This window comes from Cebus imitator, unplaced genomic scaffold (assembly GCF_001604975.1).
Source record: "Cebus imitator isolate Cc_AM_T3 unplaced genomic scaffold, Cebus_imitator-1.0 Scaffold12, whole genome shotgun sequence".
Taxonomy (NCBI): Eukaryota; Metazoa; Chordata; class Mammalia; order Primates; family Cebidae; genus Cebus; species Cebus imitator.
Window position 1 is genome coordinate 10,353,525 of NW_016107327.1, and position 19,720 is coordinate 10,373,244.

At 42.5% G+C, this 19,720-nt stretch overlaps 1 protein-coding gene across 4 annotated transcripts in view; it reads right to left on the bottom strand.

The window, feature by feature from the left end:
* GREB1L (GREB1 like retinoic acid receptor coactivator) overlaps positions 1 to 19,720 on the bottom strand; it is a 315,577-nt gene that overhangs the window by 3,593 nt on the left and 292,264 nt on the right. For 3 of the 4 annotated variants that reach the window (XM_017498857.2, XM_017498849.2, XM_037728128.1), the window contains 9 exons: positions 17,500 to 17,655; positions 17,084 to 17,223; positions 14,760 to 14,921; positions 14,447 to 14,651; positions 8,500 to 8,665; positions 6,793 to 7,020; positions 5,657 to 5,798; positions 3,879 to 4,079; positions 1,356 to 1,494 (listed from right to left, as the gene is read on the bottom strand). In XM_017498857.2, the coding sequence (XP_017354346.1) occupies positions 1,356 to 1,494; positions 3,879 to 4,079; positions 5,657 to 5,798; positions 6,793 to 7,020; positions 8,500 to 8,665; positions 14,447 to 14,651; positions 14,760 to 14,921; positions 17,084 to 17,223; positions 17,500 to 17,655 (1,539 nt within the window). Of the gene's footprint in view, positions 1 to 1,355; positions 1,495 to 3,878; positions 4,080 to 5,656; positions 5,799 to 6,792; positions 7,021 to 8,499; positions 8,666 to 14,446; positions 14,652 to 14,759; positions 14,922 to 17,083; positions 17,224 to 17,499; positions 17,656 to 19,720 lie in introns of those variants that run through there. The other variant, XR_005195569.1, reaches the window with a different exon arrangement.

Here is a 19,720-nt window from a genome sequence, read left to right on the forward strand (position 1 = left end):
ATCTCAGCTCATTGCAACCTCTGCCTCCAGGCTTCAAGCAATTCACCTGCCTCAGCCTCCCAAGTAGCTGGGAGTACAGGCACACACCGCCATGCCTGGCTAATTTTTTGTATTTTAGAAGAGATGGGGTTTCACCGTGTTGCCCAGGCTGGTCTCGAACTCCTGAGCTCAGGCAATCCACCTGCCTCAGCCTTCCAAAGTGCTGGGATTACAGGCGTAAGCCACAGTGGCTGGCCTTGTTCTAAATCTTGTTGGATGTTTAGAACCTAAACATCTAGCAATCTTGGCTTCTGCCCACTAGGTGCCAGCAAGCAGCAGCCCCATTATAACAATCAGAAGTGTCTCTGTCCCCTGGGAGGCAAAATCTACCCCTTCCTCACCCCCAATAAGAACCACTGTGTCAGAAATACTTAATACATAAATAAATCCACAGTCCCCCTACATCCCCGCTCCCTGTTCTTATGCTGTACAGTGTTCTGAACCTCACTTTTTTTTGCCGATCTCAAAGGTCATTTTATCAGGATTATTTGTGATGTTTAATATTAGTTTGTTCTTAGGCTAGTCTCTTTATATTGTGCATACCTATTGAAACAACTGTTTTTTTCTTTTCTTTTTTGAGATAGGATGTCACCCAGGCTGGAGTGCAGCGGCACAATCTTGGCTCACTGCAACCTCCACCTCCTGGGCCCAAGTTCCTCTCACCTAAGCCTCCTGACGTGGCACTACAGGCGTGTTCCGCTGTGCCTGGCTAGTTTTTGTATTTTTTGTAAAGGCAGTGTTTTGCCAGGTTGTCCAGGCTGGTTTTGAACTCCTGAGCTTGAGCTCAGATAATCTGCCTGCCTCAGCCTCGGCGGCCTCCCAAAGTGCTGGGATTACAGGTGTGAGCCACCACACCTGGCCCATGGTTTCTGTATCAGAATCACAACTAAGGGTTTGTTTATGTCTAGGGATGCAATTATACAAAATTATTGCAGCTGCTTCCTGCCCCAGGCAATATGTTAGAGTCAGTGGAATGTATATAGTTATATACATATATAGACTCATTAACCCGATATCTATTAAAATTAAATTATATGAGAAGTGTTATGTATTCTTGCAGTGTATCATTCCTTTCTAAACAGTGGCAAAAACCTATTTAATATGGTCACAAATTTGGCTATTCATCTGCATTTAGTCTCAGGATAACAATGACTTGATTCCCTCCCCAACCCCCAACTAGTGGCCCTAATTTTAAAAGCAGGATGTTCAAATTATTGGTAAAAATCGTGTTCAAGTGCTTTTAAAAAATATGTTTATCTTCTGTATTTGGCTCAGTGGGAACCAATAGCAATTGCAAGATACTAAATTTGACTTACCTTTTAGAAATTTAAAGTTCTTAAGAAGATCAGCACCTACAAAAGAGTCACAGAGGTACAAAAGGAGTCCACTGAAAAACACCCCTTCACAATTGACATTGCTGGAGTGGGGTCTGGAGCTGATGTAGCATATGGCCACCTGAAATCATCAAGCAGAAATAGTGTGGGCATTTCAAGAGCAAGCAAAATATCTGCAGGTCAGCAGAATGAGTCAGTACTTTTCTTTTTGTCTATTCAAGGGTAAGGTAAAGGAGATGAGTTTTTTCCAGTGCTAACTTAAATGGCTTAGTTAGTTAAGCTTTGCAACCTCTTTTATTTAGCATGCCAATTGTTAACCTGTTTAAGGCTTCTCTTATTTTTCATAATAAAGGATTATTAGGAAATAAATTAGAAACAAGCTCTTCCATTTAAAAGTCTTTATAAAATTTTTAAAACTACCTTCCACAAAAAGCACACTTAGAAAAGATTAAATGTTTGAATTACCTTATTGGTGAGAATAAAAAAATATTTTTGATCAGCTTTCTATTTAGATATACTTAAATTTTCAATTGGATGGAAGCTTAAGACGGTACATGGGCTGGGCATGGTGGCTCACACCAGCACTTTGGGAGGCTGAGGCGAGTGGATGACCTGAGGGTCAGGAGTTGGAGACCAGCCTGGCTTACATGGTGAACCCTGTCTCTACTGAAAATACAAAAATAAATTAGCCAGGCATGGTGGCAAGTGCCTATATTCCCTGTTACTCAGGAGGCTGAGGCAAGAGAATCGCTTGAACCCAGGAGGAGGTTACAGTGAGCCAAGATCGTACTACTGCACTCCAGCCAGGGCAACGAGTGAACTCCGTCTCAAAAAAAAAAAAAAAAGTGCATGAATTTACATTTTTGGTTCTATCTGACTTCTGTGATGAACAGATGATAACTGCAGAAATTCAGGGAAGTAAGTAAGATAGTTGGGAGTTAGAGCAGCAGAATGACTAAATGCATGAGCCAGTCTGCTTGGGTTCAAATACTGGTTCTTCCATTGAGTAGCCATGGAACAATGAGCAGTTTCCTTCCTTTTACTATACCTCAGTTTCCTCATCTATAGAGATAACAATAGTACTTGTTTCATAGGATGTTTTCTGAATTAAATAACTTAGTATTCGGTAAATGTTAGCTGCTATTAGTAGTAGTACTGAGATTGTGTTAATACCCAGAGCCGTGGACTCTAGGATAGGGGAACTGGAATATCTGGAATATCTGGTCAGACATAATCAGTACATAAATACTGTAAAAGATGTTATAAGATCTCATGGGTTTGCGTTCATTTTGTTTTTTTGAGATGGGGTCTCTGTCACTTAGGCTGGAGTGCAGTGGCACAAATCATAGCTCACTGCAACCTTGAACTCCTGGGCTCAAGTGATCTTCCCACCTCAGCCTTTTGAGTAGCTGGGACTACAGGCATGTGCCATCACACCTGGCCAGTTTTAGTTTTTGTAGCGACAGGGTCCATGTCCTCCAGGCTGGTCTCAAACTCCTGGCCTCAAGTGATCCTCGCACCTCAGCCTCCCAAAGTGCTGGGTTACAGGCATGAGCTTCTATGCCTGGCCTTTACATCTGATGGTTTCTTAAGGTTCCTTCTACTTCTAAAATTCTATAATTTATTACCCAATCTACAGTGTAGACAATTGAAACATGAAAATGGGAATGTAAAATGTTTACACTGAAATTTTAAAAATTGGTTTTCAAAATTGAATACAGTTGGACTTCAGTGTTGAGTATGTTTATGGATGTGTATTTTTTTCAATACATACAAAGAAAAGGCCCTGGAAGGAAATAGTATACCAAAATGTTCTTCTAGCAGATGACTTTATGCTTTTATTTTAAAACATTTTTTACAAGGAGTATATACTACAGTAATCATTTCTAAAGGACAGCTTAGTAGCAGGAGCCTGGAGGTGCAAGTGGCAGTTTAAAAAAAAAAAAATTAAAACATGAAGAATTTTAGAAAGAGAAATGAGACCTCTAAAGGCTTCAGGTGGTACACATTTATTTGTTCAGTAATCACTGAGCTCCTTATATATGTATAAACAATGGCTAAGACATTGTGTGTCTTTGAAGAACTCACACTTTTATGAAGAAAATCCCACAAAATTACAGTATAATCTGATGAATGTTAAGAGAGGTGGGAGTAGGCAACTGCTGCCCAAAGTCACTGAGACAGGCTTCTCAGAGGAGCTGATGTCTGAGCTGAGTTGTATATTCCCTGGTTTATTTGTACAGTTAAAATAGTCATGGGGAGGGTTAACTACCATTGCATGTTGTGTGAGCCTTTGCATAAGTGAGTATGCGAAGGGTAGAAATACAGTTCTTGATCTGTATTACTATCTTTAATAAAAGCTCTGGCAAAGGACCAGACTGGCATCTTGATTTATATTTCTCTCTTGTCACAGACTCCTATTTTGCCTCCATTTCAGTTTTCGAACAGCTAAAATGAGAAAGGGACGGATGTAGGTAAGCACAGTACCCCCCACACCCTTTTTACCTCTGGTCCAATGTTAAGGTAGCAGTCAATGGCCAGCACAGGACTCTTGAAGTTACAGATGGCTTTGGGGAAGAGTTTATATGAGGCGTGCTGAAGGAATTTCTCCAGGAGAAACTGTGCAGGGGCTGCCAGTAGTGTGTGTTCACTGTCAGGAGCGCAGATGTATTGAAGTGGCAAGATGGGTGCTAAGTTCTCTGACACCTGAAATCAAAGTCAACATCATGATGGGAAACTTGTCTGTCACTGGATTAAACAGGTGAGGAAACACTGAATTGCATCCTAACAGTCAAATAATAACAGTAGCAGAGTGAGAGATGCTAGGTTCTATGTCAGTCAGGGGTCCTGAAAATTTTTTTCTCTTGGGAATAGTACAATAGGATTTAGTGCAAGTTACACACAGCAACGACAGAAGAGAACAGGCTTCTTTGAAAGTTACCACATTTAACAGGTACACTGTGAGATCTAATCAGAAGCATTTTACAGTGGTGCTCGGTATGTATCTATGTATGTATGTAATGTATGGGTTAAATCCTATCTATCTCAACACAACCCTACCAAAAAAATGGCAAGGAGGTTTCTAAGCTCCACTGGTAGCACACATGCTGTGAATTATTAGGTATCAGTAAATCTCTTAGAAAAGGGTAGTAATACAGGTTTTGATCTGTATTACTTTTTTTTTTTGAGACAGAGTCTCGTGTTGCACAGGCCTGGAGTGCAGTGGCACAATCTTGGTTCACTGCAAACTTCTGCCTCCCAGGATCAAGTGATTCTCCTTTATCAGCCTCCCAAAGAGCTGGAACTACAGACACGTGCCACCATGCCCAACTAGTTTTTGTATTTTTAGTAGAGATGGGGTTTCACCATGTTGGGCCAGGATGGTCTTGATCTCTTGACCTCGTGATCTGCTTCGAGCTCCCAAAGTGCTGGGATTACAGGCGTGAGCCACCGCGCCCAGCAATATTACTTTTAGGAAAGTTCTAGCAAAGGATCAGACTGGCATCTTGATTTACATATCTCTCATGTATTACATAAAGAATGTAAAAATGTGGCAGGGTGCGGTGGCTGAGGCAAGAATCACTTGAACCTGGGAGGCATAGGTTGCAGTGAGCCAGTCATGCCACTGCAATCCAGCCTGGGCAACACAGTGAGACTCTGCCTCAGAAAAAAAAAAGTAAAAATATAAAGTTTGCCATCTTGAAACTGAAGCTTTGATGATTTGTTAAGGCTTAAATCCAAATAAACTTAAGATTTAAGACTGACATCTAAGGTAATTTTGTTGGATTGTCAAATGTTTTGGCTCTAGATGAGTCTCAGTAACAGAAATGAGATTGAGAATTTGACATTAAGAACTCCCTTACGGCCAGGCACAGTGGCTCACATCTGTAATCACAGCACTTTGGGAGGCCAAGGTGGGTGGATCACTTGAGGTCAGGAGTTCACAACCAGTCTGGCCAACATGGTGAAACCCCATCTCTACTAAAAATACAAAAATTAGCCAGCTGTGGTGGCACGTGCCTATAATCCCAGCTACTCAGGAGGCTGAGGCAGGAGAATTGCTTGAACCCAGGAGGCGGAGGTTGCAGTGAACAAAGATCACGCCACTGCACTCCAGCTTAGGGGACAGAGTGAGACTCTGTCTTAAAAAAGAGAACTCCCTTGTGTTATTTCACTTTTCCAATAAAATGGAAAGTGCTTAATGCCAATATCTAATAACAAAGATAATACTAAGATATCATTGTACTTATTTTCAGCATTAGAATCAAGCTTGCAGTACTTACCATGATCTTTGGTTTAATGATAAAGTCCCTTTGCCCGCCAACCTGAACATGTTTCTTCATGAGACTGAAGCTATTAAAGCGGCAGATGAGCAGGCCACTACTGTTGGTTCTCAGATTAAAGTCAACATCTTCACAGAAATACCTAAATTGTAACCATAACAATAGGTTTCTTCGGCTGGCATATCGCAACCATGATAACTATACACAGAGAGATAAATGTGTAGCAAGATATTGGGAGCCTAAAATAACTATGCTTTTGTGGAGCTGGCCCTCAACATTCCGAGTCGTCTATGTTGAGAACGAAATCATGTACATGGCACCTAGAGAACGAGGCCTTTAGGCTCTGAGAAGTCAGCTTGCTGCTCCATTTCTGTATGACCTTGAAAAACTCAGCCTTTCTCAGAAAGGAAGTGAGATGATCTTTGTCCCAGATATGTCACAGGTTTGAGATATCCCTATGCAAAAACAGGACTATAATCCTATTTGATACACTCTGACAGAATAGGAATGCAGAGGTGCTCCCAGTTTTAAAATTCTGGCTACAAACAGGATGAAGCCTCTGTCAGATTTAAAACAGAAGTGAAAGCAGCAGCTATTCTGTAACTGCAAGGTTGGCGTAAGAAGGACTTTATGGTCCCTGACTTCTTGCTTGGCCCTCTCAGGTTTTGTAGGAACCTGGACATTATTTGGGAGGCAAGGCCATGGTTAGCCTGCTCATACTCATCTGCTGCCTTTTCCCTACAGGACCCAAATCCCTGAGTCCTACTAACTACTAATATTCAGGAAAAGTGATTTCCTTCTGAGTTTTGAGGGTGAAGGCGGGCTTAGTCTTAGATGTTTATGGGTCCACATACTAACTTGAGTCAACAGTTATTGTGTCTGTCTTAGTTCTTGTTGAATAATGAGATGGCTAAAGTGTTTCTTCAAGTATTTCATACTGTAACCCCTATTAAGGTCTAGGTCAGTTGGTGATAAAGGGGCACACATTGGGGCTTGTGATCACCCTTTCTCCTTGCCCACATAAAGGGTAAGCTTCTCAATTGAAGACATAGGAATAAAAGTATTACAGAGGGTAGAGCTGAGCAGAAGCAATCAGTAGATGCCAGGATTACCTGTGTCCATGAGGCCTGACTTACCTGTTGAAGTCATACTGTACATTCTGAGTCAAGTCTATGTTGAGGAGAAGGAAATCATGCACATGGCACCTAGAGAACGGGGCTTTTAGGCTCTGAGAAGTCAGTTTGCTGTTCCATTTCTGTATGCCCAAGATTGCGTAGTGGACAATTTTTGGTGTGGCTTCAATGTGCTGCAAGACAGTCTTCAAGGACACATTCTTACTGGAAACTCCTACTTCCATGGGCTGGCTATGAAATATAGTTTATATAAGATGTCAGTAAATATTACAGAAGAGAGGATCATTTGTGAAGTGTCTACACACTATTATACACCACTAATACCCTCAAGGACAATTAATAATTAACTGATTTACTTTGTATTAGCAAATGGAGAAGAATGTCAAGCCCAGTTTTCACACTTCCTGTCATTATTTAAAAAGCTGCCTTTTGGAGCTGGGGCTTACCATTTTAGGGCAGAGAAAGAAATCTGGCCCCTGTGTCAGAGGGTACAATGAATAAAGAGTTGCCAAAGAAGAGGTAGCCAGAGGCTGGAAGCATAGAATTATCCTTCCAAGTTCTGGTAATTGTGTATAGTAAGGTATATTTGAAAATTTCACTGGCTTCAAATCCAAAATAGAAACAAGGACACAAAATCACAATGTTGATCTGGGAGAGGCTTAAAGATCCCCTGGCATAGTGTTGCAATGGGTGTGTTACTGAATTTTGGGAGTTTATTGTGTAGGACTTTTTAAAAACGTTTGGCATTCTCTGGTACTCGTAAGATGCTCCTGACCAGCACCCCCTAGCACTGTGAGGTGGCACTAACCCAGGAAGAGAACCACTGATTTTGGCCCAGGTGTAATTTTACCAGTGACGGACTTGAGAGAGGGAGAGGTGAGATGACTTTCCTTTTTCATACAGACAGTTAAGATGCATGACTGGGTGTGGTGGCTCACACCTGTAATCCCAACACTTTGGGAGGCTGAGGCAGGAGGATTGCTTGAGCCCAAGAGTTCAACACCAGACTGGGCAACATGGTGAGACTATCTCTCTACAAAAAATTATAAACAAAAAACAGCTGGGCTAAAAAAAACCAGGTCTCCAGATTTGAGATGTCAACAGTCTTTCTACATAAATCATAGTGTCTCAACAGACTGTTTTTTTGAGACAGAGTCTCGCTCTGTCACCCAGGTTGAAGTGCAGTGGCACAATCTCAGCTCACTGCAACCTCTGCCTCTTGGGTTCAAGTTATTCCCGTGCCTCAGCGCTACAGGCACATGCCACCATACCCAGCTTTTTTTTTTTTTTTTTTCACTCCCAAAATTGCATTAAGCTAATTTTTGTATTTTTAGTAGGGATGGGATTTTGCCATATTGGCCAGGCTGGTCTAGAAGTCCCGGCCTTAACCGATCAGCCTACCTCGGTCTCTTAAAAGTGCTGGAATTATAGGCATGAGCCACCATGCTTGGCTTCAGTAGACTTTAATAGCTAACCAATGCCATGATCCCAGAATGGTCCAGGAATTTAATGGGCTATTGAATGTCTACATAAAAAATTCCTAAGTCACCACAAAATGTTCTAGTGAGAGTGGTTTCATGGTTGACTGTTTTGCTCTGGAAAACTGTCTCTTTCTTATTTATTTCCATATGTAACTGTAGCCAAGAAATGTATTGTCCTGTCTACATATAGCATTGTCATGCCCCCAGAACAGCTTGGAAGTATCACTACCTGGATGGCTCCTGAACACTGTGAATGTTCCATAGGACACACGAATCATCCATCATGACGATGAAAGGCCAGACACACTGGCGTTTAATGCCTAGCTCCTCCAGGCGGTTTCTCTCCAATTCTAGGTTGTGATATGATAGCTCCTTAATGAGGAACCTGGCAGCACCTGGAAGGCAACATAACCACATCTACGTATCCACACATCCCTCACTCAGGCTTGGCTGAAGCCCCACAGGCAGCTATAGTCTCTCCACAGAATGCCTGTTCACATGGCAACCATGCAGGGTGGGAGCCAATCAAATGTTCAGAGCATTGGCTCTCAAATCAGTGTATGTAACAGTTACTGGGGAATCACTTTTAAATGTAGATTCTTAGAGCCCATTACCAGAGCTGTATTTGAGTGAGTCTGGTTGGCCAAAAGCCAGAGATATCTTTGAGGATACAAATGATATGAACCATGCTTGGATAGTATTACAAGAATCCAGTTTCCCTCATAGGACAAAGGAATCCCCATCTAGGAAATGCTATTACTGTTTACTTCCTGAAGCATGACAAGAGGCTCTCTCAGACTTGGAAGCAGCCACTCACATGTCCTGTACTAGGTAGTTAACTGGGCTGCAGTGAGTGGGATGCCAGTTCCACTGATATATCCCCTGCTTTAGAATACTTCTAGGAAACAGCAGCATCTTCTCTGAAGACGATTCTGGAAATGGGCACCCTTTTTCTAGAACTGCCTTTTGCAAGAGGCAATATGGTATAGAGATTAAGAGAATAGACAGGAGCCAATCTGTCTGATTTTGAATCCTAATTCTACCACCTTCTAGCCATGTGACCCTGAACAAATTAAACCCATTGTGCCTTGGTTTCCCCACCTCCAAGAAGACAATAATAATGGCAATCTCATAGGGTTGCTGTATGATGCTCAGGATAGCACCTCGCATCCTCTGAGTACTCAGTGAGGTTAGCAATTATCAAGATGATGATAGGAATCAGCCAAATTTTATAAGTGGGCCACCCTAAAATGAAATAAAATGTAGGTGATAATGAAATGGAATAATCAAAGCAGTGTGAATAGATCAAGGCTAAAACTGGGACTTAGTAAAATCTACCTTTCAAGAACGTGTGTAATCGTTTGCATTCTCAATAAGGGCCATATATCAAAAGCCCACAGCTAACATCATCATAGTCAATGGTGAAAGACTGAAAGCTTTTCCAAAACTGAGTTCAGGAACAAGACAAAGATGCCAGTTTTACCATTTCTATTTAATATGGTACTGGAATTCACAGGCAGAGAAATTAAGCAAGTAAAAGAAAAGGTAACCAAATAGGAAGGAATTAAAATTGATCTCTATTCCCAGGCAACATATACACAGAAAACTAAAAATTCCACCAAAAATCCCCTTTAGAATGAATATGTGAATTCAGCAGAGATGCAGGTGCAAAATCAACACCAAAATCAGTTGCATTTGAATACCTCAGCCATGAACAATCTAAGAAAATTAAGAGTTCATTTACAATAGCATCAAAAGACAGACGTAGGAATCAACTAAGAAGGCAAAAGACTTCTACAGTGAAAAGTACAAAGCATTGATGAAGGAAATTAAGGAAGACACCAGTAAATGGAAAGACATCCTGTGTTTATGGATTGGAAGACTTGATATTAAATGTCAATACTACCCTAAGTAATCCATAGACTTAATGTAGTCCCTATCAAGATCCCAAGGACTTTGCAAACATAGAAAAATCCATCCTGTGATTCATCCAGTATTTCAGGGGACCCCAAATAGCCAAAACAATTTTAAAAGAGAGGTAAAGTTAGAGGTCTCATACTTCCTGATTTCAGAACTTTCTACAAAGCTATAGTAATCGAAACTGTGGACCAGGTGCAGTGGCTCACACCTATAATCCCAGCACTTTGGGAGGCCAAGGTGGGTGGATCACTTGAGGTCAGGAGGTCGAGACTAGCCTGGCCAACATGGTGAAACACCATCTCTACTAAAAATAAGATTAAAAAAAAAAAAAGCTGGGTGTGGTGGCAGCACCCGTAATCCCAGCTACTCAGGGGACTGAGGCAGGAGAATTACCTGAACCAGGGAGGTGGAGGTTGCAGTGAGCCAAAATCGCCCATTGCACTCCAGCCTGGGCAACGAGTGAAACGCCACCTAAAAAAAAAAAAAAAAAAACCCACCAAAAAACAGTGTGGTAGTTTTGATCTGGGCCTATAGAAAGCCCAGAAATAAACCCTCTTATATATGGTCAAATGATTTTTGCCAACGATGCCAAAGTCATTCAGTGGGTAAAAGATGATCTTGTCAACAAACACGGTTGGAGGCTGGACATGGTGTCTCACACCTGTCATCTCAGCAGGTAGGAGGATCACTTGAGGCCAGCAGTTTGACACAGCCTGAGCAACATAGACCTGTGTCTCTATAAAAAATTTGAAAATTAGCCAGACATGGTGGCACACGCTTTTAGTCCCAGCTACTCAGGAGGCTGAGGTTGGAGGATTGCTTGAGCTCAGAACTTTGAGGCTAGAGTGAGCTATGGTCATGCCACTGCACACTTAGCCTGGGTGACAGAGCAAGATCCTGTCTTAAAAAAAAAAAAAAAAAAGGTGCTGGGAAAACCTGATAGTCACATGGAAAAGAATGAAGACCCTATACAAAATTAACTCAAAATGGATCAAAAACCTACACATAAAAGCTAGAAATATAAATCATTTAATAGAAAACATAGGGGAAGGCCTTGTGACATTGAATTTGGCAGTGATCTCTTACATATGATACCAAAGCTAAGAAAAATAGACAAACTAGACTTCATCAAATAACAGAGTAAAAGGCAATCCAGCAATCCATGGAATGGGAGAAAATCCTTTTTTTTTTTTTTTTTNTTTGAGATGGAGTTTCACTTGTTGCTTAGGCTGGAGTGCAATGGTACGATTTTGGCTCACCACAACCCCCACCTCCCGGGTTCAAGCAATTCTCCTGCCTCAGCCTCCTGAGTAGCTGGGGTTACAGGCATGTGCCACCATCCCTGGCTAATTCTGTATCTTTAATAGAGACAAGGTTTCTCCATGTTGGTCAGGCTGGTCTCAAACTCCTGACGTCAGGTGTTCTGCCTGCCTCAGCCTCTTAAAACGCTGGGATTACAGGCATGAGCCACCATTGGAAGAAAATCTTTTCAAAGAGTATATCTGATAAGGGGTTAATACCCAGAATATATATTTTTAAAAACTGCTACAACTCTACAACAACAAAATAATTTAGTTGAAAAATCAACAAACAACTTTAGAGACAAGTCTTCAAAGAAGATATACAGATGGCTAACACACACACAAAAAGATGTTCAATATTATTAATCTTTAGGGGAATGTAAATCAGTATCACAATGCAAAACGCCTCAAAAAAAAAAAAGTGTTGGTGAGGATGTGAATAAATTGGAATCCCTGTGCACTGTTGGTGGGAAGGTAAAATGCTGGAAGCCACTATGGAAAACAGTATGGTGATTCTTCAAAAAGTTAAAAATAGAATTACCATATGATCTAGCAATCTAACTTCTAGATATATGCCCAGAAGAATTGAAAGAAGGGTCTCAGATATGTGTATACTTGTGTTCATAAAAGCATGATGCACAACAGCCACAAGGTGGGAGCAGCCCAAGTGTCCAGTGACAGATGAATGGATGAACTAAATGTAGCAGATACATGAATGGAATATTATTCAGCCTTTAAGAAGGAAGGGAATTGTAACACATGCTACAACATGGATGAACTTTGAGGACATGCTAAGTGAGATAAACCAGTCAGTCACAAAAGGACAAATACTGTATCATTCCATTGATATGAGGCACTTACAGAAAGTAGAATGGTGGTTGCCAGGTGCCGAGGGGAGGTAGAGAATGAGCAGTTGTTTAATGGGTATAGAGTTTCAGTTTTACAAGATGAAAAGAGTTCTAGAAATTGGTCTCACAACAATGAGAATGTACTTAACACTTCTGAATTTTTAACACTTTAGAAATCATTAAGGCAGTAAATTTTTTTTTTTTTTTTTTTTTTTTTTGGGACAGAATTTCGCTCTTCTTATCCAGGCTAGAGTGCAGTAGCGTGATCCCGGCTCACTGCCACCTCCACCTCACGGGTTCAAGTGATTCTCCTGTCTCAGCCTCTCAAATAGCTGGGATTATAGGCGTGCACCACCATGCCCAACTAATTTTTTTTTTTTAAATAGAGATGGGATTTCACCATGTTGGCCAGGCTAGTGTCGAACTCCTGACCTCAGGTGATCCACCTGCCTTGGCCTCCCGAAGTGCTGGGATTACAGGCATAAGCCACTGCACTCAGCCAAGGCAGTAAATTTTATGTTGTGATTTTTACCAAAAATAAAAACGTTTGCATATTTCATTTGCATATGTGTGTTGGCTTCTTTCTCCCCAGATTATTGCAAAAATGGCAAAACTGTACTAAACAGTTTGGTCAGATCTAGGATGAGAAAACTTTCTCCTAAGGATCAGTCGGCACACACAAGGTCATATTCATATAGCAAAAGGCTTTGGTTAGTATGAGTTTAAGTGGTTTTGGGGAGGCTGAAGGAACAGAAATATACAGAAGCCTTATTAATTCACTTGATACAAAGTGATAAACAAAATAAAATTATATTCAAAACAAAACCATTTTTTAAAATATTTTAAGCTTGGCCGGGTGTGGTGACTCACACCTGTTATCCTAGCACTTTGGGAGGCTGCGGCAGGCAGATCATGAGGTCAGGAGTTTGAAACCAGCCTGGCCAGCATGGTGAAACCCTGGCTCTACTAAAAATACAAAACTAGCCAGGCCTGGTGGTGCGCACCTGTAGTCCCAACTACTTGGGAGGCTGAGGCAGGAGAATCTCTTGAACCAGGGAGGTGGAGGTTGCCGTGAGCTGAGATTGTGCCATTGCACTCCAGCCTGGGTGACAGAGCAAGACTCTGTCTCAAAAAAAAAAAATAAATAAAGTATTCTAAGCCCATATTAAGGCTGTTTGAAGCTGAAGGACATGAAAAGGCATAGAAAGGAACAAGAAATGGAGAGATCTCAGAAGGAAGGGAGACAGATGAACAGAGAGCAAAAGGAAGAGGCAGAAGCTAAGTGGGGAGACAGTGGAGAAAGAGGTGAACCTGAAGAGAAGAAGCGTGGGTTCAAGAAAACTATTCAGCTCTTACCTGCCCTCCAGTCCAACTCTAGGCTGGGTGTTATTAATTCCCTTTAAAATGGGAAAAGCATTTCCTGATTTGGTACTGAGGCACCCACAGAAGCAGATGGGCAAAACTGTTTAGAACCACAGCCCAAGACGTGTCCACAAGAGCACAGCTCTAAATGGATTCAGTTAGAGATTTCCTGCCTGAGAAAGGAAAACTAAGGCTTTCTGACATCTCCAGTCCCCACTGCTCTGTCATACATACAACAAGCATTGGCCTCTTAAAAAATCTGCACATCGCTCTTAAAGGGGAAAGCAGGAAGACTTCTTTGAGGCACATGTCTGTGTCAGAGGCAGTAATGATGCTTTCAGCTCCCTGGTTGTACAGTAGCCCCCTAGAACTTCCTATGTGCCTTAAAGATAAGATGACCCAGGGGCTCCTCCCAATCTGGGTGAACCACTAAGTCTGCCTCACAGTTACATTCCTCCTCCAGAGTGCTCAGCCCAGGAACATTTGCAGCCTACACAGGGAAGAATCACAAATCCCAGGGTGCTCAGTACACCAGTAACTTCTTCCTTAATTACCAGTCCTCAGAGTTAATTCTGCAAAACTGCAGATAAGGGGAAAAAGAAAACTCAAATTCAAGGAAGAGTGGTGAGGAGGGCAGGACAATTTCCAGAGGCAGGGGACTCTTTGGAAGTTTCATGGCAGGGGAATGGAGCTCAGTTTATCTTTGCAGCTTTTCTCCCCATCCCGGGGGCGGGGGGGCCCTTACCCACGCCTGCATTATTGAACATGCCAGGAAGCACCAGCATGATGTGGTTGGGCCAGTACTTGCGGTACAGAGGCATCTCATATTCTTTGACCACCAGAAGGTGAAGGTGGTTGATGCCCTCCATGGCGTGGAAAAGGTTTAGGAGTCCGTGCTCATGTCGACCGCTGGAAGGAGTGAAAATAGGGCTCTTGACTGCATTCAAATTCTGCCAAAAGGGAAAAAACAGACCACAAGGGGAAATTAAAGCCTCTAGATTGCGGATGCTTAGAGAACTAGATCTGGGTTATCTGGTAGTCCAGATGCTCTCACCCACCTTGTCTGAAACCAGGGGCAGCCGCATGCTCTCCAGGTGCTTGCCCTGCTTGCTGAAGACAAAATGACTCTCTTTGGATTTCGGAATGATGAAATAGAGCTGAACCTCTTCTCCCAGCATAGAAGAAGAGAATGTGAAGGCATGAAGGGTGGAGTCAGACATCTACATTTGCAAAGAAGAAAAGGAGGAAATGTAAGTAAGCCCACAGTTTCCAAACTTCCAGGCCACTCTTTCAGGTTCTTATTAAGAGAGGGAAACTAACATGAACTGGTAAATGCCACCAGACCAGGCTGTGAGCAGCAACGTCTAGAGGGTTGGTAAGGCAAACACTTCATCATTTAGGAGCTGCCACTGACAGGAGAGCCTGCCATCTTGCACCTACATAGCCTCAATGGGAGAAGTACTTGTTGCCTGGCACTGTCTGCATTCTTTATGCTCTCAGAGCCACAACTGCTCCATCTTATGCAGAGGTCAGATATACCTGTGGGATGTCCTGCTCTGTATGCATTCCCAAAGGTCTCCTGTTAATCAGGGGGAAGCACTTCTGCTCTATGCGGGTCAGGTCAAATGAGTATCAGCTTTCTAAATAAAATATCAGATCTGACATTAAAATGCCTCTCCAGCCCCATCTTTTCTGGCTACAGTGGATGCTGAAGAGGTGCAAACAATTATTTAGCTCACAACTCTGGTTTCAGAAAAGAGACCATTTGACTCATTGAAGCCAAATATAAATCTAACCTACTTTTAAAGTGCTGGAGAGTTCATGTGCTTTCAGTAACCTATCTGAGTGAATAATTATATAATAGGTCTTTTCACTCTTTTAATGTGGATAAGATTTGGCTTAATGAAAGGATAACATCAATTTTCATCAGGAACTAGAATCCAAGTAAGTTTCCCAATGGTTTTAACCAAAATACTGTATTTTATAGAAAATAATATACTTGTCCCCTTAATTCTAGTTTATTCTACCTCAGAAATGTGGGAATATACTACTTAGTACTGAAATCACACATAAACTGTATGAATAGAGAGTTTCTAATATTTTCTAAAAACTTATAATCTGTAGACCAGGGGACTTGGGTCTTCTATATTCTATAAAGCTTACGAGCTTATTTCAAAGCAGCCTTCCAAAGGTTTTCAGTAACACCAAGAAAACAAATGGGATATCAAAGGTAAATTTTATTAGAAGGGCAGAATGATTCAGCTTTTTTTTCAAGCATATTCCTTCTAGTACTCATTTGTATTTCAGGATGAGATGTGGGAAAAGGGTAACGACTTGGCCCTGAAGAGCAGAAACAGGTTTAGGCGAGTCAGTATGGCCTACAAGAAGCAGGAGTTGTTTGTGTGTTCAGAGTCAAGTCATAAAAATAAAGATGAATTGGAGTAAGTAAGCTCTGGATATTACTATCATTTGTTGCCTTTCCATCTTCTGTGCTTAAAGATGCACTAGAACAAAAGAAGCCACATACTAAGGGGTATTGGCCCATGTTCTACATTCCTATGTCTCAGTTCTCACTGCATAAAACAAACTGACTCCACCTGCCAAGCCACCCTAAGCAGGTGTGAGAATGTGACTAGGTTGATCAGCAGATTTGTTAGAATCACAGCTCAAAGGGCACACCCTGTGGATCTGAGATAATAGTGCCATTTTAGTCAGTGATCCAAAGGGAAAAGGGGGAAACCCTTTTATCAAATATACTGTAATACATGGATTGCAAATAAACATCTCAGGTACTTCCTAACCTAAACATGACACATGTAACCATTTGATGAAGTAATTCAAGACACTAAAACTAAGCTGCCTCCCCTCCCTCCCACAATCCATATAAACCCAACATTCATTTAATTATTGCTTCACACATTTTTTTTTTTTTTTTTTTTGAGAGAGAGAGTCTCACTCTGTCACCCAGGCTGGAATGCAGTGGCGCGATCTCTCGGCTCACTGCAACCTCTGCCTCCTGGGTTCAAGCGATTCTTCTGCCTCAGCCTCCCGAATAGCTGGGATTACAGGTGTGTGCCACCATGCCCGGCTAATTGTTTTGTATTTTTAGTAGAGATGGAGTTTCACCATGTTGGTCAGGATGATCACGAACTCCTGACTTCAGGTGATCCACCTGTCTCGGTCTCCCACAGCGTTGGGATTATGGGCGTGAGCCACTGCACTTGGCCTTCATGCATTTTTGTCACCAATGAGTGGCTCCTTCTCATGAATAAACTATCCTTTACCTGTGGCCTGAAACTAGGGGCCTTATTCTTCATTCCTCCACCCCCACCCTACATACAAAATCCACAGTGGGTGACAGAGGGTGAGGGCCTGACGGTACCTGGGAGGCAGAGGTGAAGTCCATGTACTGGCGGCACTGTTCGCAGTGGTGAAAGGTGTTGTAGGCTGCATATTTGGTCAGCATTATGGACACAGTTTCCCGTTTCCTGGGCTCTTCAACTTTGGATTCCTTTATCACTTCTGTGGATAAAGGGGCAAAAAGCCATCCCATGAGATAAAATGTTTTCCCTATGCCTTGAAAGAAAAGTCCCCTTTTCCTCAAAAGGACTTTTCCATGCATTTTGTAATTTATGCCCTGAGAAACAGGTATAAAAATTTAAAAGTGTGCACATGTATACAGGCTAAAGAAAACCGAGATGTAAGGCGCTTTCAAAGATGTCACTGCTCTGGGTCTCCTGCCTGGCGTTGGTGTCTCCTTGACCCAAAGAGGAGGTGAACTTGGATGATTGCACTGACCTTGTTTGACTCCTGCCAGCTTCTCAGTATACACCAGGCTCATCAAACTGTACTTGGGGTCATGCACACTGACGTCAAAAGGCATTTTACTGAAGCTCTCGATGTCAGGCCAGGGCTCTCCCTCTGACTGGCTCACTTCAGTGCTTTCACTATGATCTAGGACAGGAAGGAAGTGTGCAGAGCAGGTGATTGGCCTCCCTTTTCCCCATGTGTCGGGAAGAGTGGCTTCGTGGACAAAGGCATTTCTGAAAAATGAGCTCCCCTATCCCAGTGTAGGAGCCAGAATTGTTTACACCCATGCTGAAAGGAACATTTGCCCTCAACGGCTCCCAGCATTTGTCTCTGCAGACTCAATTCACAAACTTTTGCATCTGTAAGATAACTGAGTCTCCACCACCCCAAATTTCCTTAAAAGTTTAATTTTGGGTGATCTTATTTCTGTCGAGATTTTTAGCTGTGGTGACACCAAGAGATTTTGGGATGCACTGAGCAAGATTCCCAGTGTCTTCCGCACATTAGAATCAACTGGGGAGCTGGTAAAAATTCCCACACTCAGGCCACACATCCCAGAAATAGTTCAGTCAGAATGTCTGACTGCCTAGGAAGCAGTCCTATTGTTTAAGGCTCCTCAGGGTGTTGCAATATGCAGTCACAGTTGAGACCCAGTAGACCTGGGTGTGAATCCTGGCCCTGTCCTTACAACATCACACCTTCAGGCACTATACTTAACCCTGAGTCCCCAGATTATTGTAAGCATTAGAGATGGTTTTATTTTTTGTGGGTTTAAGACAGGGTCTTGCTGTGTAACCCAGGCCGGAGTACAGTGGCATGGTCAGAGCTCACTGCAGCCTCAACCACCTGGGATCAAATGATCCACCGAGCCTCCTGAGTAGCTGGGACTACAAGCATGTGCGACCATGCCCAGCTAATGTTTTTATAAAAACAGGGTCTTACTATATTGCCTAGGCTGGTCTTGAACTCCTGGGTTCCAGTGATCCTCCCCTCTCAACTTCCCAAAGTGCCGGGATTGCAGGTGTGAGCCACCATGCCAGACCATTTTTTTTTTTTTTTGGAGACAGGGTCTTACTTTGTCACTCAGGCTGGAATGCAATGATACAATTTAAGCTCACTATAACCTTGAACTCCTGGGCTCAAGGAATCCTCCCACTGCAGCTTCCTGAGTAGCTAGGATTACAGGCATGTACCACCACACCTGGCTAAAGTTTAAAATTTTTTTTTGTAAAGATGAGGTCTCCCTGCTGTCCAACCTGGTCTCAAGCTTCTGACCTCAACCAATCCTCCCACCTTGGACTCCCAAAGTGTAGGGTTTACAGGTGTGAGCCACCCTGCCCAGCCAGAGATGGTACATTTAAAGTGCCAATACAGGCTGGACACAGTGGTTCACGCCTGTAATCTCAGCACTTTGGGAGGCCGAGGTGGGTACATCACTTGAGGTCAGAATTTGAGACAAGACTGGCCAACACGGTGGAACCCCGTCCTTACCAACAATACCAAAATTAGCAGGGTGTGGTGGTGTGTGTCTGTAATCCCAGCTACTCGGGAGGCTCAGGCAGGAGAATCACTTGAACCCAGGAGGCGGAGGTCGCAGTGAGCCGAGATCACACCACTGCACTCCAGCATGGCTGGCACAGCGAGACTCCATCTCAAAAATAAAAATAAAGTGCCATCTTTTTTTTTCAATTTTTATTCCATCTCAAAAATAAAAATAAACTGCACTCCAGCCTGGGTAGCACAGTGAGACTCCATCTCAAAAACAAAGTGCCAAGACAGTCGCAGGCACACAGCTGGTGTCTAACAGATTATACTTTTTATTCTTGGCCAGGCACAGTGGCTCATACCTGTAATCCTAGCACTTTGGGAGGCCAAAGCAGGTGGATCACATGAGGTCAGCAGTTCGAGACCAGCCTGGGCAACATTGTGAAACCCTGTCTCTACTAAAAATACAAAAATTAGCTGGGCATGATGGCAGGCACCTGTCTCCAAGCTACACAGGAGGCTGAGGCAGGAGAATTGCTTGAGTCCATGAGGTGGAGTACATATCTGTGTGTGTGTGTGTGTGTGTGTGTGTGTGTGTGTGTGTGTGTGTAAAATAAAATGAATAAGATCAAAAAGTAGCTTAAGACAACTTTCAAAGGGAGAAAAGAAACTTTTCAAAAAAGCCTAAAGATTGGAAGTACAGCTATATCTTTTTAACATATAC